This window comes from Vanacampus margaritifer, chromosome 9, assembly GCF_051991255.1.
Source record: "Vanacampus margaritifer isolate UIUO_Vmar chromosome 9, RoL_Vmar_1.0, whole genome shotgun sequence".
NCBI lineage: Eukaryota > Metazoa > Chordata > Actinopteri > Syngnathiformes > Syngnathidae > Vanacampus > Vanacampus margaritifer.
The window spans coordinates 18,098,711-18,119,910 of NC_135440.1; the positions used below are offsets into that span (position 1 = coordinate 18,098,711).

Sequence of the window (21,200 nt, forward strand, 5' to 3'; positions counted from 1 at the left end):
TTGGTCCAAAATCCCTCATTTTTGCTTATTGAAAACGTGCCCTGTAGTGTTTATTTGTGTCACTTTATGGACACAAACCCACATGCAAAGCGTGTCAATCTACAGTATATGGAAGAGGGGTCTTTGCCACCCCCTCCATCGATGTCTTTGTCTGGCTCCCACTCCATTGTACAAGAGCGAGAGGGAAGAGCTGCACACATGATTGGGGGTTGCCCCTTTTTTTTTTCTTTTTGTTAATCAGCCTCAGCCAAACACACACGTCTCCTCCCCCCCCCATTCAGCTGTATACCCCCGAACCCCACTTCACCCGCTCCTGGTGAATAATAGATAAGATTAAAGAGGAGTGTGCACATGTCGTTTTATTTTGGGACTTTCAAAGGGGGAGAGAGAAAAAAATCACACTGAGGCTGATGTTATATGCTGTCTGATGTACACAAATGCATGCAGTTGTATTCATAGTGGCAATAAAAAACAAAAGCGGACACGTTTTATAACTTTATATTCACATGAGATGCAAATGTGGCAATTTGTTTGCTGATGCTCACACCGAGATTTGATTTGGATGTTACACTTATGACAACGAGCTTCAGCAGCAACAACTAACAAAACATTGCAAAATATTACATGATTTATAGTATAAGAAGATGATGATTGGTGGAAAGCAAATTATTATACTTATTTTTTTCTTGTCTGTGGTTGGCAAGGTTGAATTGACTTACCTGCTAAAATGAAGATGAACAAAATCAAAAAATATCATTGAATGAAAATATATTTAATCAATTACTTTCTTTATTAATAGCTACCTATGATATGAATTTCAATATTTGACGGAATCAAATTCCAATAACCGATTAATCAGCCAAATCATTTAAAAGAATTAATAAAATATGTTTTGTCCCTTATTGCTTATAACAATAAAGATATTTAATACAGGCAGAAATTTTAACTGAGTACTTTGTCCTTTCGTATTTGTTTAACTTTAAAACAGGAAGAAAAATCCGCAAAACTCGGCCGATTTATTTCCTCTTATTTTTTTGCCAATTTTTAGGGGGAGGGGGAATGTCATTATTATTTTTCTTTTGTTGTAATGTAAACAAATAACTTTGCATATTTTAAAAGCGCTAACATCAGCTGAACAAATCTGCCGTCGATCACGCCCAAAATATGTACGATTATTAGTCCGATTATGAATGCAAATCCTAAAGTCCAAGTCATAAAGCATTTGTAACTAATAATTCCCATACAAATAAACCGATGTGGTGCCTAATTGAACCATTAACCCTAATACTACTGCAACGTTTGTGCTTTACAAGAATGATCACGTTGCCACTTTTAATAACAAATATGACGACGGCAACTTGAATGTTGTGGCGTAAAACGCATCGTGACAAATTGCCATTGTAGCACATTGCTAACAAGTGAAACCTGACTTCTCACCGCACCTCCCGTTTTCACTACAGCGTCTCGAATCAATAACAATTCAATGGACGCGAGTATTATTGCATTATGATGGAACATAACCCATATGCAACCATCATGATTTGTTGTGAAAGGACGCTAACTATGTGGGCCTTCGCAAACTTGACCAAGTTGCACATCAGCAGGGGTGGAAATGAAACCACAGAGCGACTGTTAAAAAAACATTAAACCCACAAATACTCATAGGATGCATCATATTTAAAAAAACAAAAACGCCCCCCCCCCCCCACCCCCTGATAGGAAAAAGCTTCTCCATGCCTGTGTCACATTTGAAGTAGGAGCAGGTTGGATTGTCCTATTGCTGTTACATCATCTCTCGAGTGTTACAAAACAGAGAACAAGAAGGCTCGCGTCCCTCGCGTGTGCAGTGTTGACACTGACGGGCCGCTCAGTGTCTTGTTATTCTTACTAGCGTCGCGTCAGCTTTCCTGCAGGCAGACGTGCTCTTTATGCTAATGCACCGTTACCGGCAATGCTAAATGCATTATTCATCTGCGCGTGTGCAATCAGCATATGTCCATGTGGGGGTGGGGGTGGGGTGGGGGGGACTGGATAGAACACTCTCCAAAAAAAAGAAAGAAAGAAAAAAAACTAAGCAAACATCCCACGGTTTAGTAGTTTGATGAATGTGGGCATACATAGCATTTCATTTATTAACTCATTCACTGCCATTGACGCCTATAAACGTCAAAAATTCATTTTAACTATTTCTATTAGTTTAACATTTTTTTCCCCCACTTTTGTTAACAAGAGTATGAAAACCTAGACATTTTTTTAAATCTTTTTTTTTTTTTTTTAAAGAAAAGATTATTAAAAATGAGGGGGGTCAGGCGATTACATTTTTTAATTGTAATTAATCGCATGACTTCAATAGTTAACTCACTACATAGCATTTCACTTATTAACTCATTCACTGCCATTGACGCCTATAAACGTCAAAAATTCATTTGAACTATTTCTATTAGTTTAACATTATTTTCCCCACTTTTGTTAACAAGAGTATGAAAACCTAGACATTTTTTTAAATCTTTTTTTTAAAGAAAAGATCATTAAAAATTAGGGGCGTCAGGCGATTACATTTTTTAATTGTAATTAATCGCATGACTTCAATAGTTAACTCACTACATAGCATTTCACTTATTAATTCATTCACTGCCGTTGACGCCTATAAACGTCAAAAATTCATTTGAACTATTTCTATTAGTTTAGCATCCCCCCCCCACACACACTTTTGTTAACAAGAGTATGAAAACCTAGACATTTAAAAAAAAAATATATATATTTTTTAAGAAAAGATCATTAAAAATTAGGGGCGTCAGGCGATTACATTTTTTTATTGTAATTAATCGCATGACTTCAATCACAAATTTTATATCTGTTCTAAATGTACAAAAAAAAATTCTAGGTTTTCAGGAAAAAAATGTTAAACTAATATAATTAGTTCAAATGCATTTTTGACGTCTATAGCCGTCAATGGCAATGAATGAGTTAATAATGTGCAAACTTGCAATGATGTCCTCTTGTTGGGACTCAGAAGTGGCACATTAAGTGTTGTCCTAATTAATAAAACACAAGATGAAAACAATGACACAGATAAAAAGTAGTGAATATTAAAAGAAGATCAGAGGAGGAACCTGAAGAGTTACAAGAAAGGAATCCAAATTATTCATCTTATTTCCTTTGATTGAATTCCACACACATTTCTTGTTGAGTAAATTTTTTTACATCCTCTCTCCAAGCACAATAAATTGCACCATAATCACACAAAGGTCAACACAAACCATTTTGTGTCACCGGTTGAGTTTCAAAAATAATTGATTGACTTAACATCTGGCAACATCAAACCTAGTTTACACATCTCGTTCAAATTTGACATTACTTGAGCAAGAATTGGCGCTCGCACCTGCACCAGCGCGCGACCTTGATTTAACGTGATTTAATTCTCTCTAATGTCTCGTTCCCACATCATGTATCACGCACTCTACCCGCCTTGCGACACCGATACCAAGCCAACGCCACTCTTCCCCCTCCATTCGCACCCCCATCCTCGTCTCTCCTCCTCTGCTTGCCTGCTGATTTATTGAAAGGAGGCGTGATCCGATTTAGCGAGGACCGCGAGGAGACACGCACAAATGTTGGAGTGAGGGGGGGATGGGGAGTTGAGAAGAGTGAGTAAGTATGGGACGACTGGAAAAAGTATATAGGATGTGTTGGATGTCTTTTAAGCACCCGCTAGTCCTGCTTGCTGTGTGGGCGGAGAAGCAGCAGATGGGGGGAAAATCGAGTGGACGCCGTGTTTGTATATTTATATGCTTGGGGGAGCTAGTTACTTGAAAAGAAGGGGCTTGTAACAAATAGAACTGCCCTCATTCATAGCAAACCGTCTCTTGCAGTTTAACTTATTGCTTTTGACGTCGAATCATGCGCAGTTGTGTTCGGGATAAAAAAAGAGAATCATTTTCTAATTCATGTTTACTTTTTCGGGTGTTTCTTTTTTTTTTCCTGCTTATAATATTTCTTCAATGTATTAGATGAGGACTAAGACGTTGTACAAGTATAGAGAAATAGTAAAAAAAAACAAAACAATGTGGCCAACAGAATCGACTTCGATCTGCAATGCAAGCATCCCTCGTCGCCCGACTGTGTGCAAAGTAAAGCAGAAAATTGTCAACGGAGACCGTTTCCCTTAATAACATAGATTTGACAGCTTGAATTACTTTATTGGAAACCCGCATTGACTTTGCCTGTTAACCTCAAGGCTAGATTGCGGTTGGCATGAGTCAGCAGAATCCTACATTTGTAATGTTTACGTAATACCTTGGCAACAATTGACCGATATTTAATGTAAGATATATATTTTACTATTGTATGAAGGTACAATTTTTGACAAATTTAATATAACATAAAAATAAAAAAAACAGAATGACCTTAACTATCAAACAAAGAAAACAAAAATATGTGTTGATAACTTTATTGTTAGCATGCTAGCTAATATTACAGAAGCCAAGTGTGCTGTTCATTTAGACACAGGAAACAGCAACCGGTCTAAAAAATAATAATAATAATAAAAAAAAGTTACTGGTACATTTCCCTCCATGTTTCACTAGGCACGTCAAAATAGTCACTATAACAACTTGTTTGCTGGCCAAAACACAACACAAAAGCTAAGGAAGTAACTTTAGCACAAGAAAGCTAACATTAGCCTGAACCGATCCGGCGGCTCATTCGCACCTAGCGTAATGCTACGAATGAACATCCGACAGAAGAGCCACTAACATTTTCATCCCGTCTCATCTCATAGTGGTTTTCATAGCCGGCATATCTTACAGCTGCCACGGGTTCGATTTCCTCTCAATAACGCATTCACTGTCGTCTTGTGATTGACAGGTAATCATTCCAGGGTGTTAGTCAGCATAAACGGACTCCACGCCTCACCTGATTCTCTTTTTTAGCCACCTCTCTGTTTCTCCAGCCTCTGTCGATCCGTCTTGCTCAGTTTGCATGTTAAGTCAAAAGGAAGAGATTTCCGCACCCGCGCACGCCATGCGCATGTTCTCGTCACATGCTGCATAATGCAACAGTCAGCTCCGTGCGCTTCTTCCTGTATGTTGTGTGCCACAGTAGTGGTCCACAACACTTGTCATGCCACGGATTCTTCCCACGCAAAGACATATTTTTGACGGACCAGCATGGAAAATTTAAAATTAAACTTTATTCAGACCAGGGTTCTAAAAGTTGTGAGTTTTTCATTTTGACTTTAGTTTTTTAATTCAGTTATATTCAGCTAGTTTTTAGATGGGCTTTGTTAGTTTTTATTTGTTCAAAAATACTTTGTTTTGGTTTAGTTTTTATTAGTTTTAGTATTAGTTTTAGTATTAGTTTTAGTATTAGTTTTAGTATTAGTTTATAGATAGATAGATAGATAGATAGATAGATAGGTTGGTAAGTATAAATAATAAGAAATACTTTTGGGTTCTAAAAGTTGTGAGTTTTTCATTTTGACTTTAATTTTTTAATTCAGTTATATTCAGCTAGTTTTTAGAGAGGCGTTGTTAGTTTTTATTTGTTCAAAAATACTTTGTTTTGGTTTAGTTTTTATTAGTTTTAGTATTAGTTTTAGTATTAATTTTAGTATTAGTTTTAGTATTACTTTATAGATAGATAGATAGATAGATAGATAGATAGATAGATAGGTTGGTAAGTATAAATAATAAGAAATACTTTTGGGTTCTAAAAGTTGTGAGTTTTTCATTTTGACTTTAGTTTTTTAATTCAGTTATATTCAGCTAGTTTTTAGATGGGCTTTGTTAGTTTTTATTTGTTCAAAAATACTTTGTTTTGGTTTAGTTTTTATTAGTTTTAGTATTAGTTTATAGATAGATAGATAGATAGATAGATAGATAGGTTGGTAAGTATAAATAATAAGAAATACTTTTGGGTTCTAAAAGTTGTGAGTTTTTCATTTTGACTTTAGTTTTTTAATTCAGTTATATTCAGCTAGTTTTTAGAGAGGCGTTGTTAGTTTTTATTTGTTCAAAAATACTTTGTTTTGGTTTAGTTTTTATTAGTTTTAGTATTAGTTTATAGATAGATAGATAGGTTGGTAAGTATAAATAATAAGAAATACTTTTGGGTTCTAAAAGTTGTGAGTTTTTCATTTTGACTTTTGATATTCAGCTAGTTTTTAGAGAGGCGTTAGTTTTTATTTGTTCAAAAATACTTTGTTTTGGTTTAGTTCTTCTTAGTTTTAGTATTAGTTTTAGTATTAGTTTATAGATAGATAGATATATAGGTTGGTAAGTATAAATAATAAGCAATACTTTTTAAATCCAAAAGCTTGTGTTATATTAATTGAAAAAGGTGACAATGAAGAACATGTTCGCTAATTTTCTTATGTACGATATAGTTTGAGTTTGAGGTTTGTTTTGTTTTTTTCATTAACAATTTTTTTTTTCTTCCAATTTCAGTTTTGGTTGTTTATTTATTTTAGTCTTAATGACCTATATTAACCTTGTTTCATGCTAATAATCGAGAAGGCATCCTCATCTCAGTATTTGTTACCTGCCATCACTTCTATCCGCTTGTGTAGAAAGAAGCGGCGTCCAAGTGAGATATTCCCGATAAACGATTAATGAATAAATGAATTATAGCCCGGAGAGTGAGACCTTTAATGGGGCCTCTGTGTGGGGGTGTTAAGGTGCGAGCAGCTGTAGCAATCCCCAAAGTGACCTCCCGCTTCCTCCTCTGTTGTCCTCATCCACCTTTCCGACCTAACACCACCCCTCACCCTGCACCTCCGTCAGCATTTCAGACGTAGCACGTTCACTCCGTTTGCGAACCTCCCGCTGTCCTTCTAAAGTGCAGTGTATGGATGTGTGTGTTTTGGGGATGATTAGACTTCAGCCTTTGTGGAAGCCATTAAAGGCTGCGAGCTCCACGCTTGTGCCAATCGCGCCGCACACTCGCGTCAACATTAGTGCTGCCAAACCTGCTTTTTTTTGGGTGGGGGGGGGTGCTTTTTCATCCATGCGGTGCCTGGTAACACAGAATGTGACAAGAATTTTAAAACGGGGTATACACACATAACAATAATAACACCAAATCAGTTAGCAAAGTCCTGATTGTTGCACGCGGCTGTGAAAGATGATCCTGTTAAGGGTGATTTTTTTCCATCACGATCTGCTGGGAAAAGAGTTGCAGCTGACAATTGTAAATGATAAACCTTTTTCGATATTGGCGAATTGTGTGGTCAACACTGATTGGCCGAGCCACAGACTAAATGATTGGGATGTGAAATGGGACGAGACCTAAAGCTTGCGCTGTTTCCACAGTTACCTTTAATTAAAAAGTCATTTAGCTACCTAACCGAAACGTAATTGTAAAAATAACCACGTTAGATTACAAGTATTGTAATCGTGACATTCATCTTATTGGCCAGACCTGCTCAGTATAATAATGACGCCCGTTTTTTTAACAGTGACATTTAAGAGTAAAGTTGTTGTTCCTTAAATCAAATAAAGTCAACCTTTTTGACTTACCAAAATTACTTATAACATAAATGGGCTACTTGTTTTTAATATATAATTTTAAAAAAGTATTTTCTAGACTTTACTGAACACAATTACATTTTGTAATACAATATAATCTAAAGGCAGTTTTATTATTTGATGTGAGAACGAATAACTATGGAGAACAAAAACTGTTATATTTATATTTCACTTGTCTTGTGGAATAGCGTTGTCTCTGTTTGTTTTTTTGTATTTGGATACAATTGTCAAATTATGCTCTTTTGTTTTATTGTCATTTTAAATGTTCAAAATCAAGTTCAATTTTTTTTTTAACTGTTAATGTCATTGCAAAAGCCAACATTTATAATGTACATTGTTTATAAACATAGCGTTTCCTGCAGTTTTACAATCTGGTGGGATTTTCTCTTAAACTTGAATACATACTGTGCTGCGATGCATGTTTTATGTCATTGAAGCTATATAACTGTTTCTGTTTACAGCACAGAGTGTGCAGCAATAATTAATTCATTAATTATTTTTTTAACTGACATAAACCCAAAATAGTGACTATTTCCCGCACGTGATGAGTCATCAACGCGCATGACACGACCCATCCGTGATGTCACTCCTTCAGACGGGAATGTGAAGTTGAAGGCTCCCACAATGTTGTAGAAAATATAACCACAACAGTCCAAGTGAATTTGCTGTAGAATTTTTGCTGCATCTTAAATTTCATCTGCAGTTCAGGTAACCACAGATGTTACTATTTGTGCGCTGATGATAAATACTAGGAATGTGCCCAAAAATCGATTCTTAATGTCCCAAAATCGATTTTATTGAAATTATTTTATACTGTCTTGCCTTTGCCTGTGTGTGCCTTTATTTGGAGCGCTGTTTATGTTGTACCCGAATTGGCCACTTAGGGGCAGTGTGGTTCCACGCGGTCTAAAACACTGTTAAGTTGTAGCCGCATTAGAGAGTAGAAAAAATAAGTCACGATCAAGTTATTCCAAAAAAGTAGTTTTTTTGCAGTGTGGAGCCGTTCTTTTGAGTGATAAAAGTGCCGTGAGTAGCGCGCTAATTAGCATTAGCGAGTCAGACTGGAGTAGATCATTACGATTCCTTGCACATCTATAGATTGAAGCAAAAATCATTGTCAATCAAATCATTTTAAATCAAAAATCGTTCTTAATCGAAAATCGATTCTGAATCGAATCACACACCCAAAAATCGGAATCGAATCGTGAGACATTCAAAGATTCCCACCCCTAATAAATAGAAACACAAACCTCCACTGTAGATACATAGTGATATATTTCATGCACTTTTATGTTTGCAGTTTGTGTGTTCCTCCTCAATTTGTGCTCTAAATGCCGAGATAAGTAAAATGTTTTTTTTGTGGCCTAACGGTGCATTTTTTATCGTCTTCTGCTCCTAATGTTCTTAATTGTGACCACTGTAATGCGCTTAGCAAAAGTAATTACCGGTATGTCAAAAAAAAAAAAGGACATACACCTGGTAGATGACGCCAGTCTGCTTTTTTTACCGCTTCCGCAACCTTCTTATAAAATGGAATAAGCCTTGTGAGTGCAACATCTTTGCCGGATCAGAGCATGACTGGGCTGGCTGACATTCAAGGGGTGCGAAAGCGAGAGGGGGGATGCGTGACGTAAATGGCTCTTGCGTGCCTGCTTATGAATGGTTTGCCAGCTCGAGAGGCAGAGCGTCTGGTCGGAAATCCTCTGATTGGCAAGCGCGCCAACACAAGACGTTGCCGCCGCGACTCAGCCGAGAAAAAACATCTTTCAGTAGACTGTTGAAAAGAAGAAGGTCATGAACCCAGGGAATGGGAGTAATATAAACCTATAGAAAAACGTTGTATACTCAACACAATAACATCATGTATACCTGAAAAATCGAATACTGCAACATGCAATACGATTCCACACTTTAATTCCACTGAGAGACTGTTTTGGTGCTGCTGTTTTGGTCAGCAACGGAATTCAAATGTGCGTGATTTATAAGGCTAATTCGGTACCATAATAATTAATTACCACTTACTAATAAAAAACGATTCTTAGAACAAGTTTGCTAAGTTTATACACATTGAATGCCACAAGCTTTGGGAGCAAGAATTAAAATCGACATTTCGCTCATTTCACTTTCATGCAATTTTGAGTGACTTTCTACTTTTTTAATCAATAAACAGGCAAAAGAATTGGAGACTAGTAAAACTCATTTGCTCCCCAAAACGTTTTTATACGTTCTATTTTACTTATTACCATGGTCCCAAAAACGTTTTTATACGTTTTTGTGGTTTTTTTTATGCTGGAGTTTACAGAAGGCTTTGATGCAGCCTCTTAACTGAAGAGAACGCTTGAAGCAGTGGTAATAATTTATATACGTACATACAGAATAAAAGGGTATAAGTAGGTCCTGACCGATCTTTTGATGCCAATTCTGGTATTAGCCAGAATTTAATTCCGATAACCAATAAATCAGTCGATCCATTAAAACGGTCCCCGCTTACAACAATAAAGATATGAATTACAGGCAGAACATTTGACTCTTTCTTCATTTTGGTTTCTAATGTTACAGGAGAGAAAAATCTGCAAAAATCATACTTTTTTTTGGGGGGGGGGGTGTGTTCATTTTTTGCTTGTTTCAGGCAATAACAAAAGCAACAGTCCGTATCAGATTCCACAAAGAGAAAGAAAAACATCATTGTGTTAATATGTAAAAAAATAAATAAGTCAATAAATAAATCAGCAAGAGCCACTATTGGCCGATTAATTGGTCAGGCCCTAATTTGAAGTAAGTGGCAGTATTACAAGAACGTTTATTGGAAAATCAGCATGTTAACATGGGGGGGGGGGTGAGTGTGGGTTGAGTTTTTGCGTCTTTGTCTAATAAATTATTTAAATCCTCCAAGACTTAATTCTGCAATGTGTTATCGTGCCCCCTCCAACAGAGTCTGCGGTTTCGATGCCGCCTCAGTATGCCCCCCACCCTCTCCCCCCTCGCCTGGCTCAGCGTGGCTGAAGATCACAAGCTGTGAATCTTAAACACACATCCCAGCAGAACAAAGGCTAACAGCGCGCCTTTGACCCACAGAGCATGTCTTCATCACAGTCGTGTTTACGCACGCGCGTGTAACTTTTGTCCCGTCATCCCAGCGCGCCTTTCATGCGTTGCCGGTCGTCTGAGGTGAGCGACGATGCGCAAACGGAGGCAGTCAAATAATGAGCGCCGTGGCTCTTATTACACAGTCGCGATGGCGCAGGGTTTTTCCCGGAAGGACCTTGGAGCGGTGCATGATGGGATATCGGTTAGAGCCCCGAGGTCTGCGTTGACACCTCCCTCTCGTTAACATTCGCCGCCTCTTTATTCCCCCCATGATGGCCGTTCCTCCATCTTTCCATTTTATCTCCCTCCTCTCTGTGCTTTTATTACCCGAGCGCGCCATTAGTCTTACAGAGGAGTCTTATTTCCTGTGTGAGTCTGTTGTGAGGCAGAACAAGTAGTGATACACCTTAGCGCACTATCTTTGGTGTAGTAGGGGAGAGCGCGACTTGTTTTGTGCTTTGTGGGCCTCGTTGTTGATAAACGTGAGCAAAACAACTTTTCTAGAGAAAATCGTGATGTTTTTGTCACATGTCCCTGATTTTTTTTTTTTAACAATATTAAGCAAAGGTGTGTTTCTGTAAAAGGTGTTGTTAATTTGTGGAATGATTTTGGAACTGACCTGAAAAGATGTCAGTCACTTGCTGAATTAAAAAAACAAAATGTTAAAAAGCAAAGTTTAAAAAAAAAGCTATTAAGAATTTATATATGCTGTAATTTATTTGGATATGTCAGTATGAGTGTAATGAAAATTGTATAAGTGAGTATGAGGATATGATTTATAAATGTATTATGGTATATGTCTATGAATTTCATGTAGGTATGTTGCTGGCAAATGTGCGTGTGTTAAAGTGCACTTGTATATATGATTGGGTTTATACATTTCCTTTTGTTGAAATACATTACCTCATCATTTTATCAACAAAACGAATAAGGGGTAGGACGAGACACGTTTTTAACTTCCTCTTAGCTTTTGAAAGAGGCTAATTATTTGTCCTCTTTTACGTGTTCCAAAACATTGAAGATAGACTTCCTGTGAGAAAAACTCCTTGCAAAGATGATTTATTACAGAGAATTCTCCGGTCACACAACAATGAACATCACGTAAAAGATGGAATTCCAGGGTGCGTGTGTGCCCCCTCTTTTGCGGAATACAGCTTTTAAAGAATCCAAATCAGTAAGAGAACACCTATTCCTCCTCCCATCATGAATAAGTAAAACAGATTGGTTCTCACACAATATGTTACATAATATTATTTTCGTACACAGTCCGCAGCTGTGTTCATCTTTTTAGACAAAATATACTCTCAGGGTACTTTTCGTACTTTTTTCCCAAAACAATATCTCACAAACAAATTGAACTGGATTTAGAGTGGCCGTGAGTGATGGTGCTCTCAAGGTATGTGTGTGGCAAAATCTGTTCTTACGAAGAGAATGTGTGTGCGCAAAACACTGAGAAGGAATTTTTAGACCAAACAATGTACCAGCTTAGGTTAAGGTCAAATTATACTGAGTTCAACACTATTTCACCTACTTTACACATCTATCAAACATTTCAACATGGTTAATATATGAAATAAAGAATTAAAAATGTTAATAATGTCTAACACCCTTTTGAACATATAAGCGTTTTTCTTTCTTCCTATTCTTGTTTTCTTTTTACTTCAATTTGGACTTGTAATGCGTTTATATGGTCAATAAAACCATAAACCAAAAAGGCACAATTTGGAGTTCAACCATGTTTTTCTGGAAAAATAGGCCACTGAAGTAAAAAAAAAAAAAAAGGAAAAAACGTCAATTTAAAACACACTCATTCACTGTAAATGAGATTTTTACACTTGAATCCAATTTTTCTTTTTTGCTGTTACTTTAATACTTTGCCTCTGCAGCATATTTTTCATTATGGCTATACGTCTTTGTCTCAAGTTGAACTAGTAATGTGTGTGTGTGTGTGTATCTCCTCTGGGATACTTACTATTGAGAAATCACACACACACACACACACACACACACACACACACACACACTGGCTTCACAGTCTCCCTTCTACTTGCGCTCTCAATTCATTTCCTCTTCTGCCAGTGTTGCCATTTTTTTTTTTTTTTTACTGCAACCTCTATTCGTCCTCGAGTGCAATGTTAAACACACACACACACACACACACACTGTGGTCTCAAATTTGTTTAATTGTGTTTGCGGTCTGCAAATAGCCTCGTCCCTCCTCCTCGATGGTCATAATTAGCCGAGCCGATGCTTTGAAACGCTCAGACAGAATACGATCGTTCCATAAAATGTGACGGAGTGACGCTTGAATGAAAATCACACATTTTCTGACCTTTTTTTTTTTTCTTCCCCTCTGCCTTCTTTCTCTCTTCCAGCGATCTGCTGTCTTCAGAGTACGTGGAGAAGCATTTGTCCGAGAAAGGGAAGACGGTCGTCACTGCTGTAAGATTCTGCAAATCATTCTTCTTTCTACGCTTCTCCAACTCAGATTATGTGTCATATCCCCGACGGTCCCGACAGTAGTAAGTCGGAATCAAATAGTCTCCCCGCATGTTGGATTCCGGTGGAATTGAAGTGTTAATGTGTGGCGTATAACTTTGACTAACACGAGATTAAAAGTGATAATCCGCAACAATCTAACCGTCTGCTAGAGGAAACCCACGGAGGACTTGTGTTGCGTAAGTACTACTTTCAAGATGGATTAGCAGCTACACTGCTAAACTGCAAATTAGCACAATTTTGGATACTGTAAGAATTAACCTAATGATGTTGACGTCGTCATACCATGTTTGTTTATAAATTAATTCCCGCATCTATTTTACCTCAATATTACAAGAAAGTAAGCGTTTCTTGGCTGGTTGCCCAATATGGAGGTCATTGAAACATTACAGGGTACACTTGAACCTGCCAATATTGAAATCAGAGCTTTTCTGGTCATGAGAATAAAGTAGATTTACTCTTATAACAATAAAGTCAATATGACATCAATGAAGAGATCATTTCACAAGAATGACATTTTCAAAATAAACAAACTCTAAATATCGACCAATGGTCTAACCTCCTCATAAATCACATTTTAATGGAAAAAATATCTGCCTCAAATAAAAACCAAATATCAAAATTTATAGAAACATGGTCTACGTATATAGAATTTTTTAACCTAATTCTGGTTACTTAATTCTGCCTGTTAGCGAGAGCCACCACATCGTGATAACTTACATTGATGTGTCTGCATTTGGCAATTTATTATTATCTTATATTATTAGTATGGGATTTTTTTTAATAGGCTTTAGGTGAACTGATGAATACACACGCTCGCACGCACGCACGCACACACACACGCACACACACACACGCACATACACATACTCACCCACATACAAAAAAAAAAAAATATATATATATATGTATAAAAAAAATGTAAAAAAAATTATTATTTTTTAAATAAAATTTTTTTTTAAAAAAAGGAGAGCAATGATGATGTCAAATCGAATGAACAATACTGAGCTTTCCTAAAAAAATTAAAAAAAAATAAAATAAAAAAATAAGAATGACATTACAAAAAAAGCTTTTACAGTACAAAACAATTGTGGAGAAACTGAAGAAAATAGTTGCAATAGTATGGGCCATAAACATATTTGTGATAAGATAAATTTAAGCTTGACAAAAAAAACAAACACTTTATGGCGGTTCCAAATTTGTCTCGCTCTGAGAAAGAAAAACAGAATTAAAATCACCTCATATGTAGGCCTTATTGTTAGCGTCAACTAGAAGTGTTGATGAACAAATATTTAATTATATGATCCTATAATTGTTTATAATCAGTTTGCACATCTTTTTTTGCATTGTTCCATTCACTGTTTACATTTTAAACCATTTTAAGTGTATTTGATATTACAATCGTGATCTTAATTTTATACATAACTTTTAATACTTTTTTGTTAGAGCATGTTGTTGTAGAACTTTTTTAGTTTTTTTTTAACTTCATATATTATATAAGATATATATAATGATGCAACAAGCAATCAAATATATGTCATATTTTTTTTTTATAAAGGGTTAAATTCATTTGACTCCAAATGAGTACAAGACGAGTCCAGAAAGTCTGTCTCCATTCTGTTAAGTGTGTCACGACCCTTGGCTAGAGCCAGCATGTACATTATTATTAGCCCTTGCCCCACCTAAATGGAACAGGGCCATAATCAATTATATTTGATTAGCCCCGTGTTTACCCTGCAGCTTATACGACAAAGCAATGAAAAAGTCACATTTGACATTTTGTTATCACCGCGTCTTCAGGAAGCCACAACATTTTACATGCACTTCCTTGTATAGCTATAAATAGTCTATAGATAGAAGAAAATTGAGCTAATAAGTAAAAAAAAAAATAAATGCAGTGAAACGACTGCAGAAGCATCGTCACAGGTTTTAATGTCCTAGCATGTCCAGCACGCTTTTAACGCCGTAAACCAGGCGGGCGTATTGCGGTGCGGTGCGTCGCGAGGCGCTGCATCATGGCGGTAATTGATCCTGATAAAAGCTGACTTTCCTGAGGGAGTCCGGCTTCCTGTCTTCCCTAATGGCTGTTAGGCAGCGAGGAAGCAACCAGGAAGAAGAGATGGCCCCGCCGAGCACTTAGAACATGTATGCTTACTTCTTTGCAAAATGAATGTGTTTACTTGCAGGGAGCGAGAGAAGGTGCAGGAGTGCATGCGGTAGAGGTTGTAAGTAGACAGGGATGAAGATGTGCTGAAGTTGGGAGGGAAAAGAGTGATGATGCAATGAGACAAAGTCGCGCACCAGGTCACACGTTCATGCGACACAAAATACAACATAGCAGCATGCAACTGTGCCGTAATGCATAATCGGTTCATTTGCCCAATATGAGAAAAACTTTTAAATTAATAAAATGGTATCCCTTCGCATTATCCACTACCCAAGAAGCAGCTCTATTTCAAAAAAGTTGACAACCTTTGATCTAAGGTCTGACTTGGAGCTAATCACAAGAAGGAGTCATGCCATGTCACTAGTGCTGTCACTATCGAAACTTTTTAAAATGGTTATTGCCACCCCCCATTAATATCTTTAATTTTTTATAAAACATTTTTTTTTGTTTTGGTAATCCACTAATGTTAACCGTGAGTTGAATTGAGTGGATATAACTACTCATTATTTATTATCTTCTGTACATATGCATTATTCAACACCAACAAAATTAGCCTATGCTAAACCGTTAGCAATCGCAATCAGCATTAGTGCGTGGCGATTACCATTGAAGGTAAACAAACACTAAACACCCTTTAGTTCACACATACAGCATTATAAATACATGTGTTAATTGAGTGGATATAATCACTAATTACTTATCATTTGTGCATGAGCATTATTAAATACCATCAAAATGAGCCTATACTAAACGGTTACCAATCCCGATTAGCATTAGCGCGCTAACGATGAGCATTTAAGGTAAACAAACACTAACCACCATTTAGTTCACGCATACAGCATTATATCTACATGAGTTAATTGAGTGGATATAATCACTAATTACTCATAATTTGTGCATGAGCATTATTAAATACCATCAAAATGAGCCTATACTATACGGTTAGCAATCACGATTAGCATTAGCGCGCTAACGATTAGCATTAGCGCGCTAACGATTAGCATTTAAGGTCAACAAACACTAACTAGCATTTACTTCACGCATTTCACACACATTTACTTTGCTGTGTTACGTTTTGGCCATATTTGAGCCATTTTCTGATTTAAGCTAACGTACAATCCTGTGTGTGTGTGTTTACAGGGAGGAGAGCACTGCTACTACCAGGGGAAAGTCCGAGATATTCCTCACTCCTTCGCAGCCCTTTCTACCTGTCATGGCCTACAGTAAGTACATATAATACATGTGCTTATGTGAATTAGAGAGCTGAGACAAAGTCCCATCTCGCATTGACATCAATGCTGATTCAATTTAGCCGCCTTCTGCTTTGTTTTAACATTTTAAATCAGACAGGTAGTACAAACCATTTCTGTTCAGTACCCTTTTTAAGGGAGCAACTACGCTATGTGCAATGCAAATGCAAAAATATTCATATTGGTGGTGTGATTCATTACAAGTGTGAGGTTATTTCATATTGAAATCTGCATTTTAATTTGTGTTTAGTCATCGCATCGAAACAATTTCATTGAATGACGGATCTCTCTGTCTAATCAGAAGAATTCATGCACGACATTTTTTTTTCCCAGTTATGCATGTCATTAAAATATAGAAATGTAAACTTCATTTCTGCGCAGCTAATTATATCATTTGCACCCCTGCATTTTTATTTGGGCATTCATGATTTTACATTTTCAACTATTCATCGGAGCATTAACTCCTCAATGCAGGCAAGAAAAATCTTCTAATTATGGTGTGTGTGCAAACGCTGAGCAAGCCTAATTAAGCATAGGCTTTTAATAACATTTGCGTTAGTCAATGGCGTTGTCACTCTAGCAAATTATATGTTGATTCGATTTTTAAAAAAATGATTATTTCTGTGCATTCCAATATAGTTGCTATGCCATTTATATCAGTTAGCAGGAAAAGTACAAATGTGTAATAATAGCATCAAAATATCAGTATTTGACTCATTTGGTAATAAGGCCAACAAATACCGTATTTGTAATAACAACCAAGGATCACCTACTTTGATGGGCTATGATAATGTTAAGGGCTTAAAACACTGATATTAATGTAATGTAATGTGGACTTATTCTAGTTGTGACTCTGCCATAGGAATAGAATTGTGCATGTTTGTGCGTGGGCTGCACAACAGTGTCAGACATTGCAGAGAGTGTACTTCCCATAAGCTGCGTCAGGTATTTACCATAATATACATCCTGCTGTCTCCCCTCTGTGTGTTTTATGCACACACTCTCACACACACACACACACACACACACACACACACACACACACACACACACAACAGAAACTTAAGCCTACACTGCAATAATAGCTTTTAACCGCATACAGACAGATCCTGTTCCCATCTTCAGCCGTCATGTCAGATGAAGATCGTTCACCATCGGCTCGAGTTGGTTTTCAGAATGCCAATACACGTCACGCACACATGCGCATAAATATCGTGTGTCGTTTTCATCTCTTTACCGTGTAGATATTATGCACTGTAGCTACGATAGCGAAACATGCACAAAAACAGCCTTGGGAATGAATAAAATATTTTTTTTTAAATTCAACAGCATGTCACTCACTTGTAGGGATGTCAGAAAAAATCGATTCGGCAATATATCGCGATATTACACCGCACAATTCTCGAATTGATTCGATAAGCGGCCGAATCGATTTTTTAACTTACCAACTTAAGGTTAGGATTCACACATTAAGCATGGAAGAATGTTATATTAATGGAACATTAACTCTTTGACTGCCAGACGTTTTCAGAAACGGGTTGTCGCCAGTGCCAGCCGATTTAAGCATTTTGACTGATCTGTCAAGGTCCACAGAAAATGTTCTGTTTGGACTATGGAAACACACATACTACCAAATGAAAGATTGAACTCTCATCTTTCATCAGAAAAAGTTTGTTTCTACCTTATTCCGTTCTTCAGTAATCAACAATAGAAAATGGTTAGTTTCACCGAAATTCTGTTTTGAAACAAAAAGCGAAGAAAAAGAGCTTTTTGTGAAACGATGTTATTTCATGCACTCTAGTGAATTCTACACTTCTTTTTGTCCATGAATGATGCCACAAACACCTAAATAGTGCTTTACTTCTGTAATACACCACCACCAACAATGAAAAAGTGTTTTTGGATTGCAAAATACGTTTATTTCCATTCAACAGTGTAACAATTTGACAAAACAATTTCGCAAACTATTTACAAATGTGTGCAACTGTGGTTTTCCGGTGTTAGCATCGCTAGCCCGTGAACCTTTATGACGTCGTCATAGCCGCTGCGTCAGCGCTTCCAACTTCGGCGTCAACCTCGGAGTCACCATCATCATCATCATCGATGATGATCATCGTCGTCATCAATCTGCTCTTTAGCGTTGGTCGATGCCTTTCATCTTTGAAAAAAATTCCCAAGTGTGAGCTGCTTGCAACCGGTCGCCATTGTTCGCTTCCTCAGCCATCTAGCTCCACCTCACGTCTTCTACTGCCGCGTCAATGCTTCCAACCTCGGAGTCACCGTCATCATCATCATCGATGATGATCATCGTCGTCATCAATGTGCTCTTTAGGGTTGGTCGATGCTTTTCGTCTTTGAAAAAAACTGCTCGAGCGTGAGCTGCTTGCAACCGGTCACCATGTTCTCTTCTCTTCCCTTCCCCAGCCATTGTCCCCTCTAGCTCCGCCTCACGTCTTCTACTGACGCCTACCCAATCTTGTCATTAGGCTAACTAGATCTGCTCGAAACTTTCACCACAGCTGGGCAAGGCTTTCCTCCAACCGTTTCCCCAAAAAAAAAAAAAAAAAATTGGAGAACGTCTTTTAACGTCCTTGGCGGCCCTCCGTAGGTTTTTACTAAACGTCATTTAACGTTTTTGGCAGTCAAAGAGTTAACCTTAATATTTGATTTCAGTGCTGTTCAAACATGAAACAGATTAATTAGTATTTTCTAAATTTGAGTAAAAAAAAAAAAATCGCAATAATCAATTTATAGATTTGCATTGGGATTACTCGAATCGTGACACGAATCGAATCGCCAGGTACTACGCAATTCACACCCCTTACTTGTATATCATGTTTGATTTTCTGATATAGATACTCTATAAGCAGTTTCATTGTTTGTTTTTTTAATTAAAAAGATGGAAGAATATGTCCACACTGAATATAGTGGTTTATGGTAATATAGTGAATTTCCAATAAAAGTCCTATAATAAAAGCTTTTAAGTATTAGAGAAATGGACACTTTTGGCTCCTTTTAGGCGGAGTAAATGTTCACATGGATCACTAACTAAATACTAGATGGTTTTTAATTCTTCTTTCTACACCTTGGGGATTAAAAGGCTGGAGAGAAAAAAAAGAGGCAAATTGTGCGAGTTCCTGACTTCGCAGCTCGACACCGCCAATCTCCTAAAAGCTTCAGATAAAGTTAATTAAGGGACGCGGCGCGGTCACTTCAGGTGCTGGTGGGCTTGCGTACCGTAGATGGCGAAGACCTTCACACGGCTGCTCCATGAGAAATGGATCTGTGACTTATTAAAAGGAGTGCTGCTGCCAGTGACGTGCGTGTGCACGTACGTTCAATACCGTAATGCACGGCAATTATTTGAGGACGGTCAAGCGTTTGACTTCAATGACTTTCTGAGTCAGTGAAAGTGTGATCTTGAACTTTGATGTGCTGCAACTTTTTTTTTTTATAATCAAATACACTAAAGTAATGTCCAAGATATCTCATGTATATAATAAAATGTCATTAAAACGATGACCTTTCTTGATTCGCTGATGTGGGAAAAACTGCTGCAGTATAGTGACAACTACTGCCAGGGAAGGATTTAGGACTTAGCACTCAGTATCCGACTTTTTCTTTTATTTTTTGCCTTATGTATCGTGGCTGGTATCGGCAGCTTCCATAAGTACCAGATACCTTAAAATAAGGTTGATATTGGCCCGATGCCGATGTCATGTATCAGTACTCGGCCATCTATAATGTTATGTATTCTTGGGCAAGAGATGAACTCATTCACTGCCATAAATTCATTCATTTATAAAAATCGATTAGTAAAAATTAGGGGCGTCAGGCGATTAACATTTTTAATTGTAATTAATCGCATGACTTCACTAGTTAACTCATGATTAATCACACATTTTATATCTGTTCTAAATGTACAATAAAAAAAATCTAGGTTTTCATACTCTTATTAACAAAAATGGGAAAAAAATGTTAAACTAATAGAAATAGTTTAAATGAATTTTTGACGTCTAGAGCCGTCAATGGCAGTGAATGAGTTAATCTGCTATCTGATTTAATTGGCCGATATGAGCTTTTTCATGTTTTTGATTGAAATATCTTTTGTTTTAAGCAAATAATGCTGCAAATTCGACAAATGACTATTTTTACTATGGATGGGTGAGTCCCGATACCAGGTATCGGGCCGCTACACGGCCTTATTTCAAGGTATCTGTACTCACAACAGCACCTGGCGTTTTTACGATCACGGACTACAAATTAGAAACTAAAAAAAATAGAAAATTCCCATTAATTTAATCAAATTTTTAGGAAAATTGTATATTATGATATATAGGTCTTTCTTTCAAATTATATGTCATTGTTTTTTTGTTGGGAAATGTTATGTATCAACAGTACTTGTGGTATCAACACTTGGTATCAGTGACTACTCAAGGGTTCAGTACGCATGGTATCGGTCTGGAAAACAAGTGGTATCAATCCCTTTACGTCCTACAAGTCTTGAAACACTGTTGTGCATAATTTGGAACGGTGCGTTTTTTACAAAAAAAAAAAAAATATTTCTTGAAAATATACTGTTATCATTACAAGGTTTGCTTGAAAAATATTTCAATTATTCTCTAACAGTTGATAACTTGAAAACTCTGCTGAGTGTCATTTGTAAAAATC

The 21,200-nt window shown here is 37.0% G+C and overlaps 1 protein-coding gene across 4 annotated transcripts in view; it reads left to right on the forward strand.

Moving 5' to 3' along the window:
- The window catches only part of adam22 (ADAM metallopeptidase domain 22), a 57,423-nt gene that overhangs the window by 7,730 nt on the left and 28,493 nt on the right, over positions 1-21,200 (forward strand). For 2 of the 4 annotated variants that reach the window (XM_077575297.1, XM_077575298.1), the window contains exons 4-5: positions 12,989-13,055; positions 16,420-16,502. In XM_077575297.1, the coding sequence (XP_077431423.1) occupies positions 12,989-13,055; positions 16,420-16,502 (150 nt within the window). Of the gene's footprint in view, positions 1-10,701; positions 10,830-10,986; positions 11,096-12,988; positions 13,056-16,419; positions 16,503-21,200 lie in introns of those variants that run through there. The other 2 variants (XM_077575299.1, XM_077575300.1) reach the window with 2 other exon arrangements.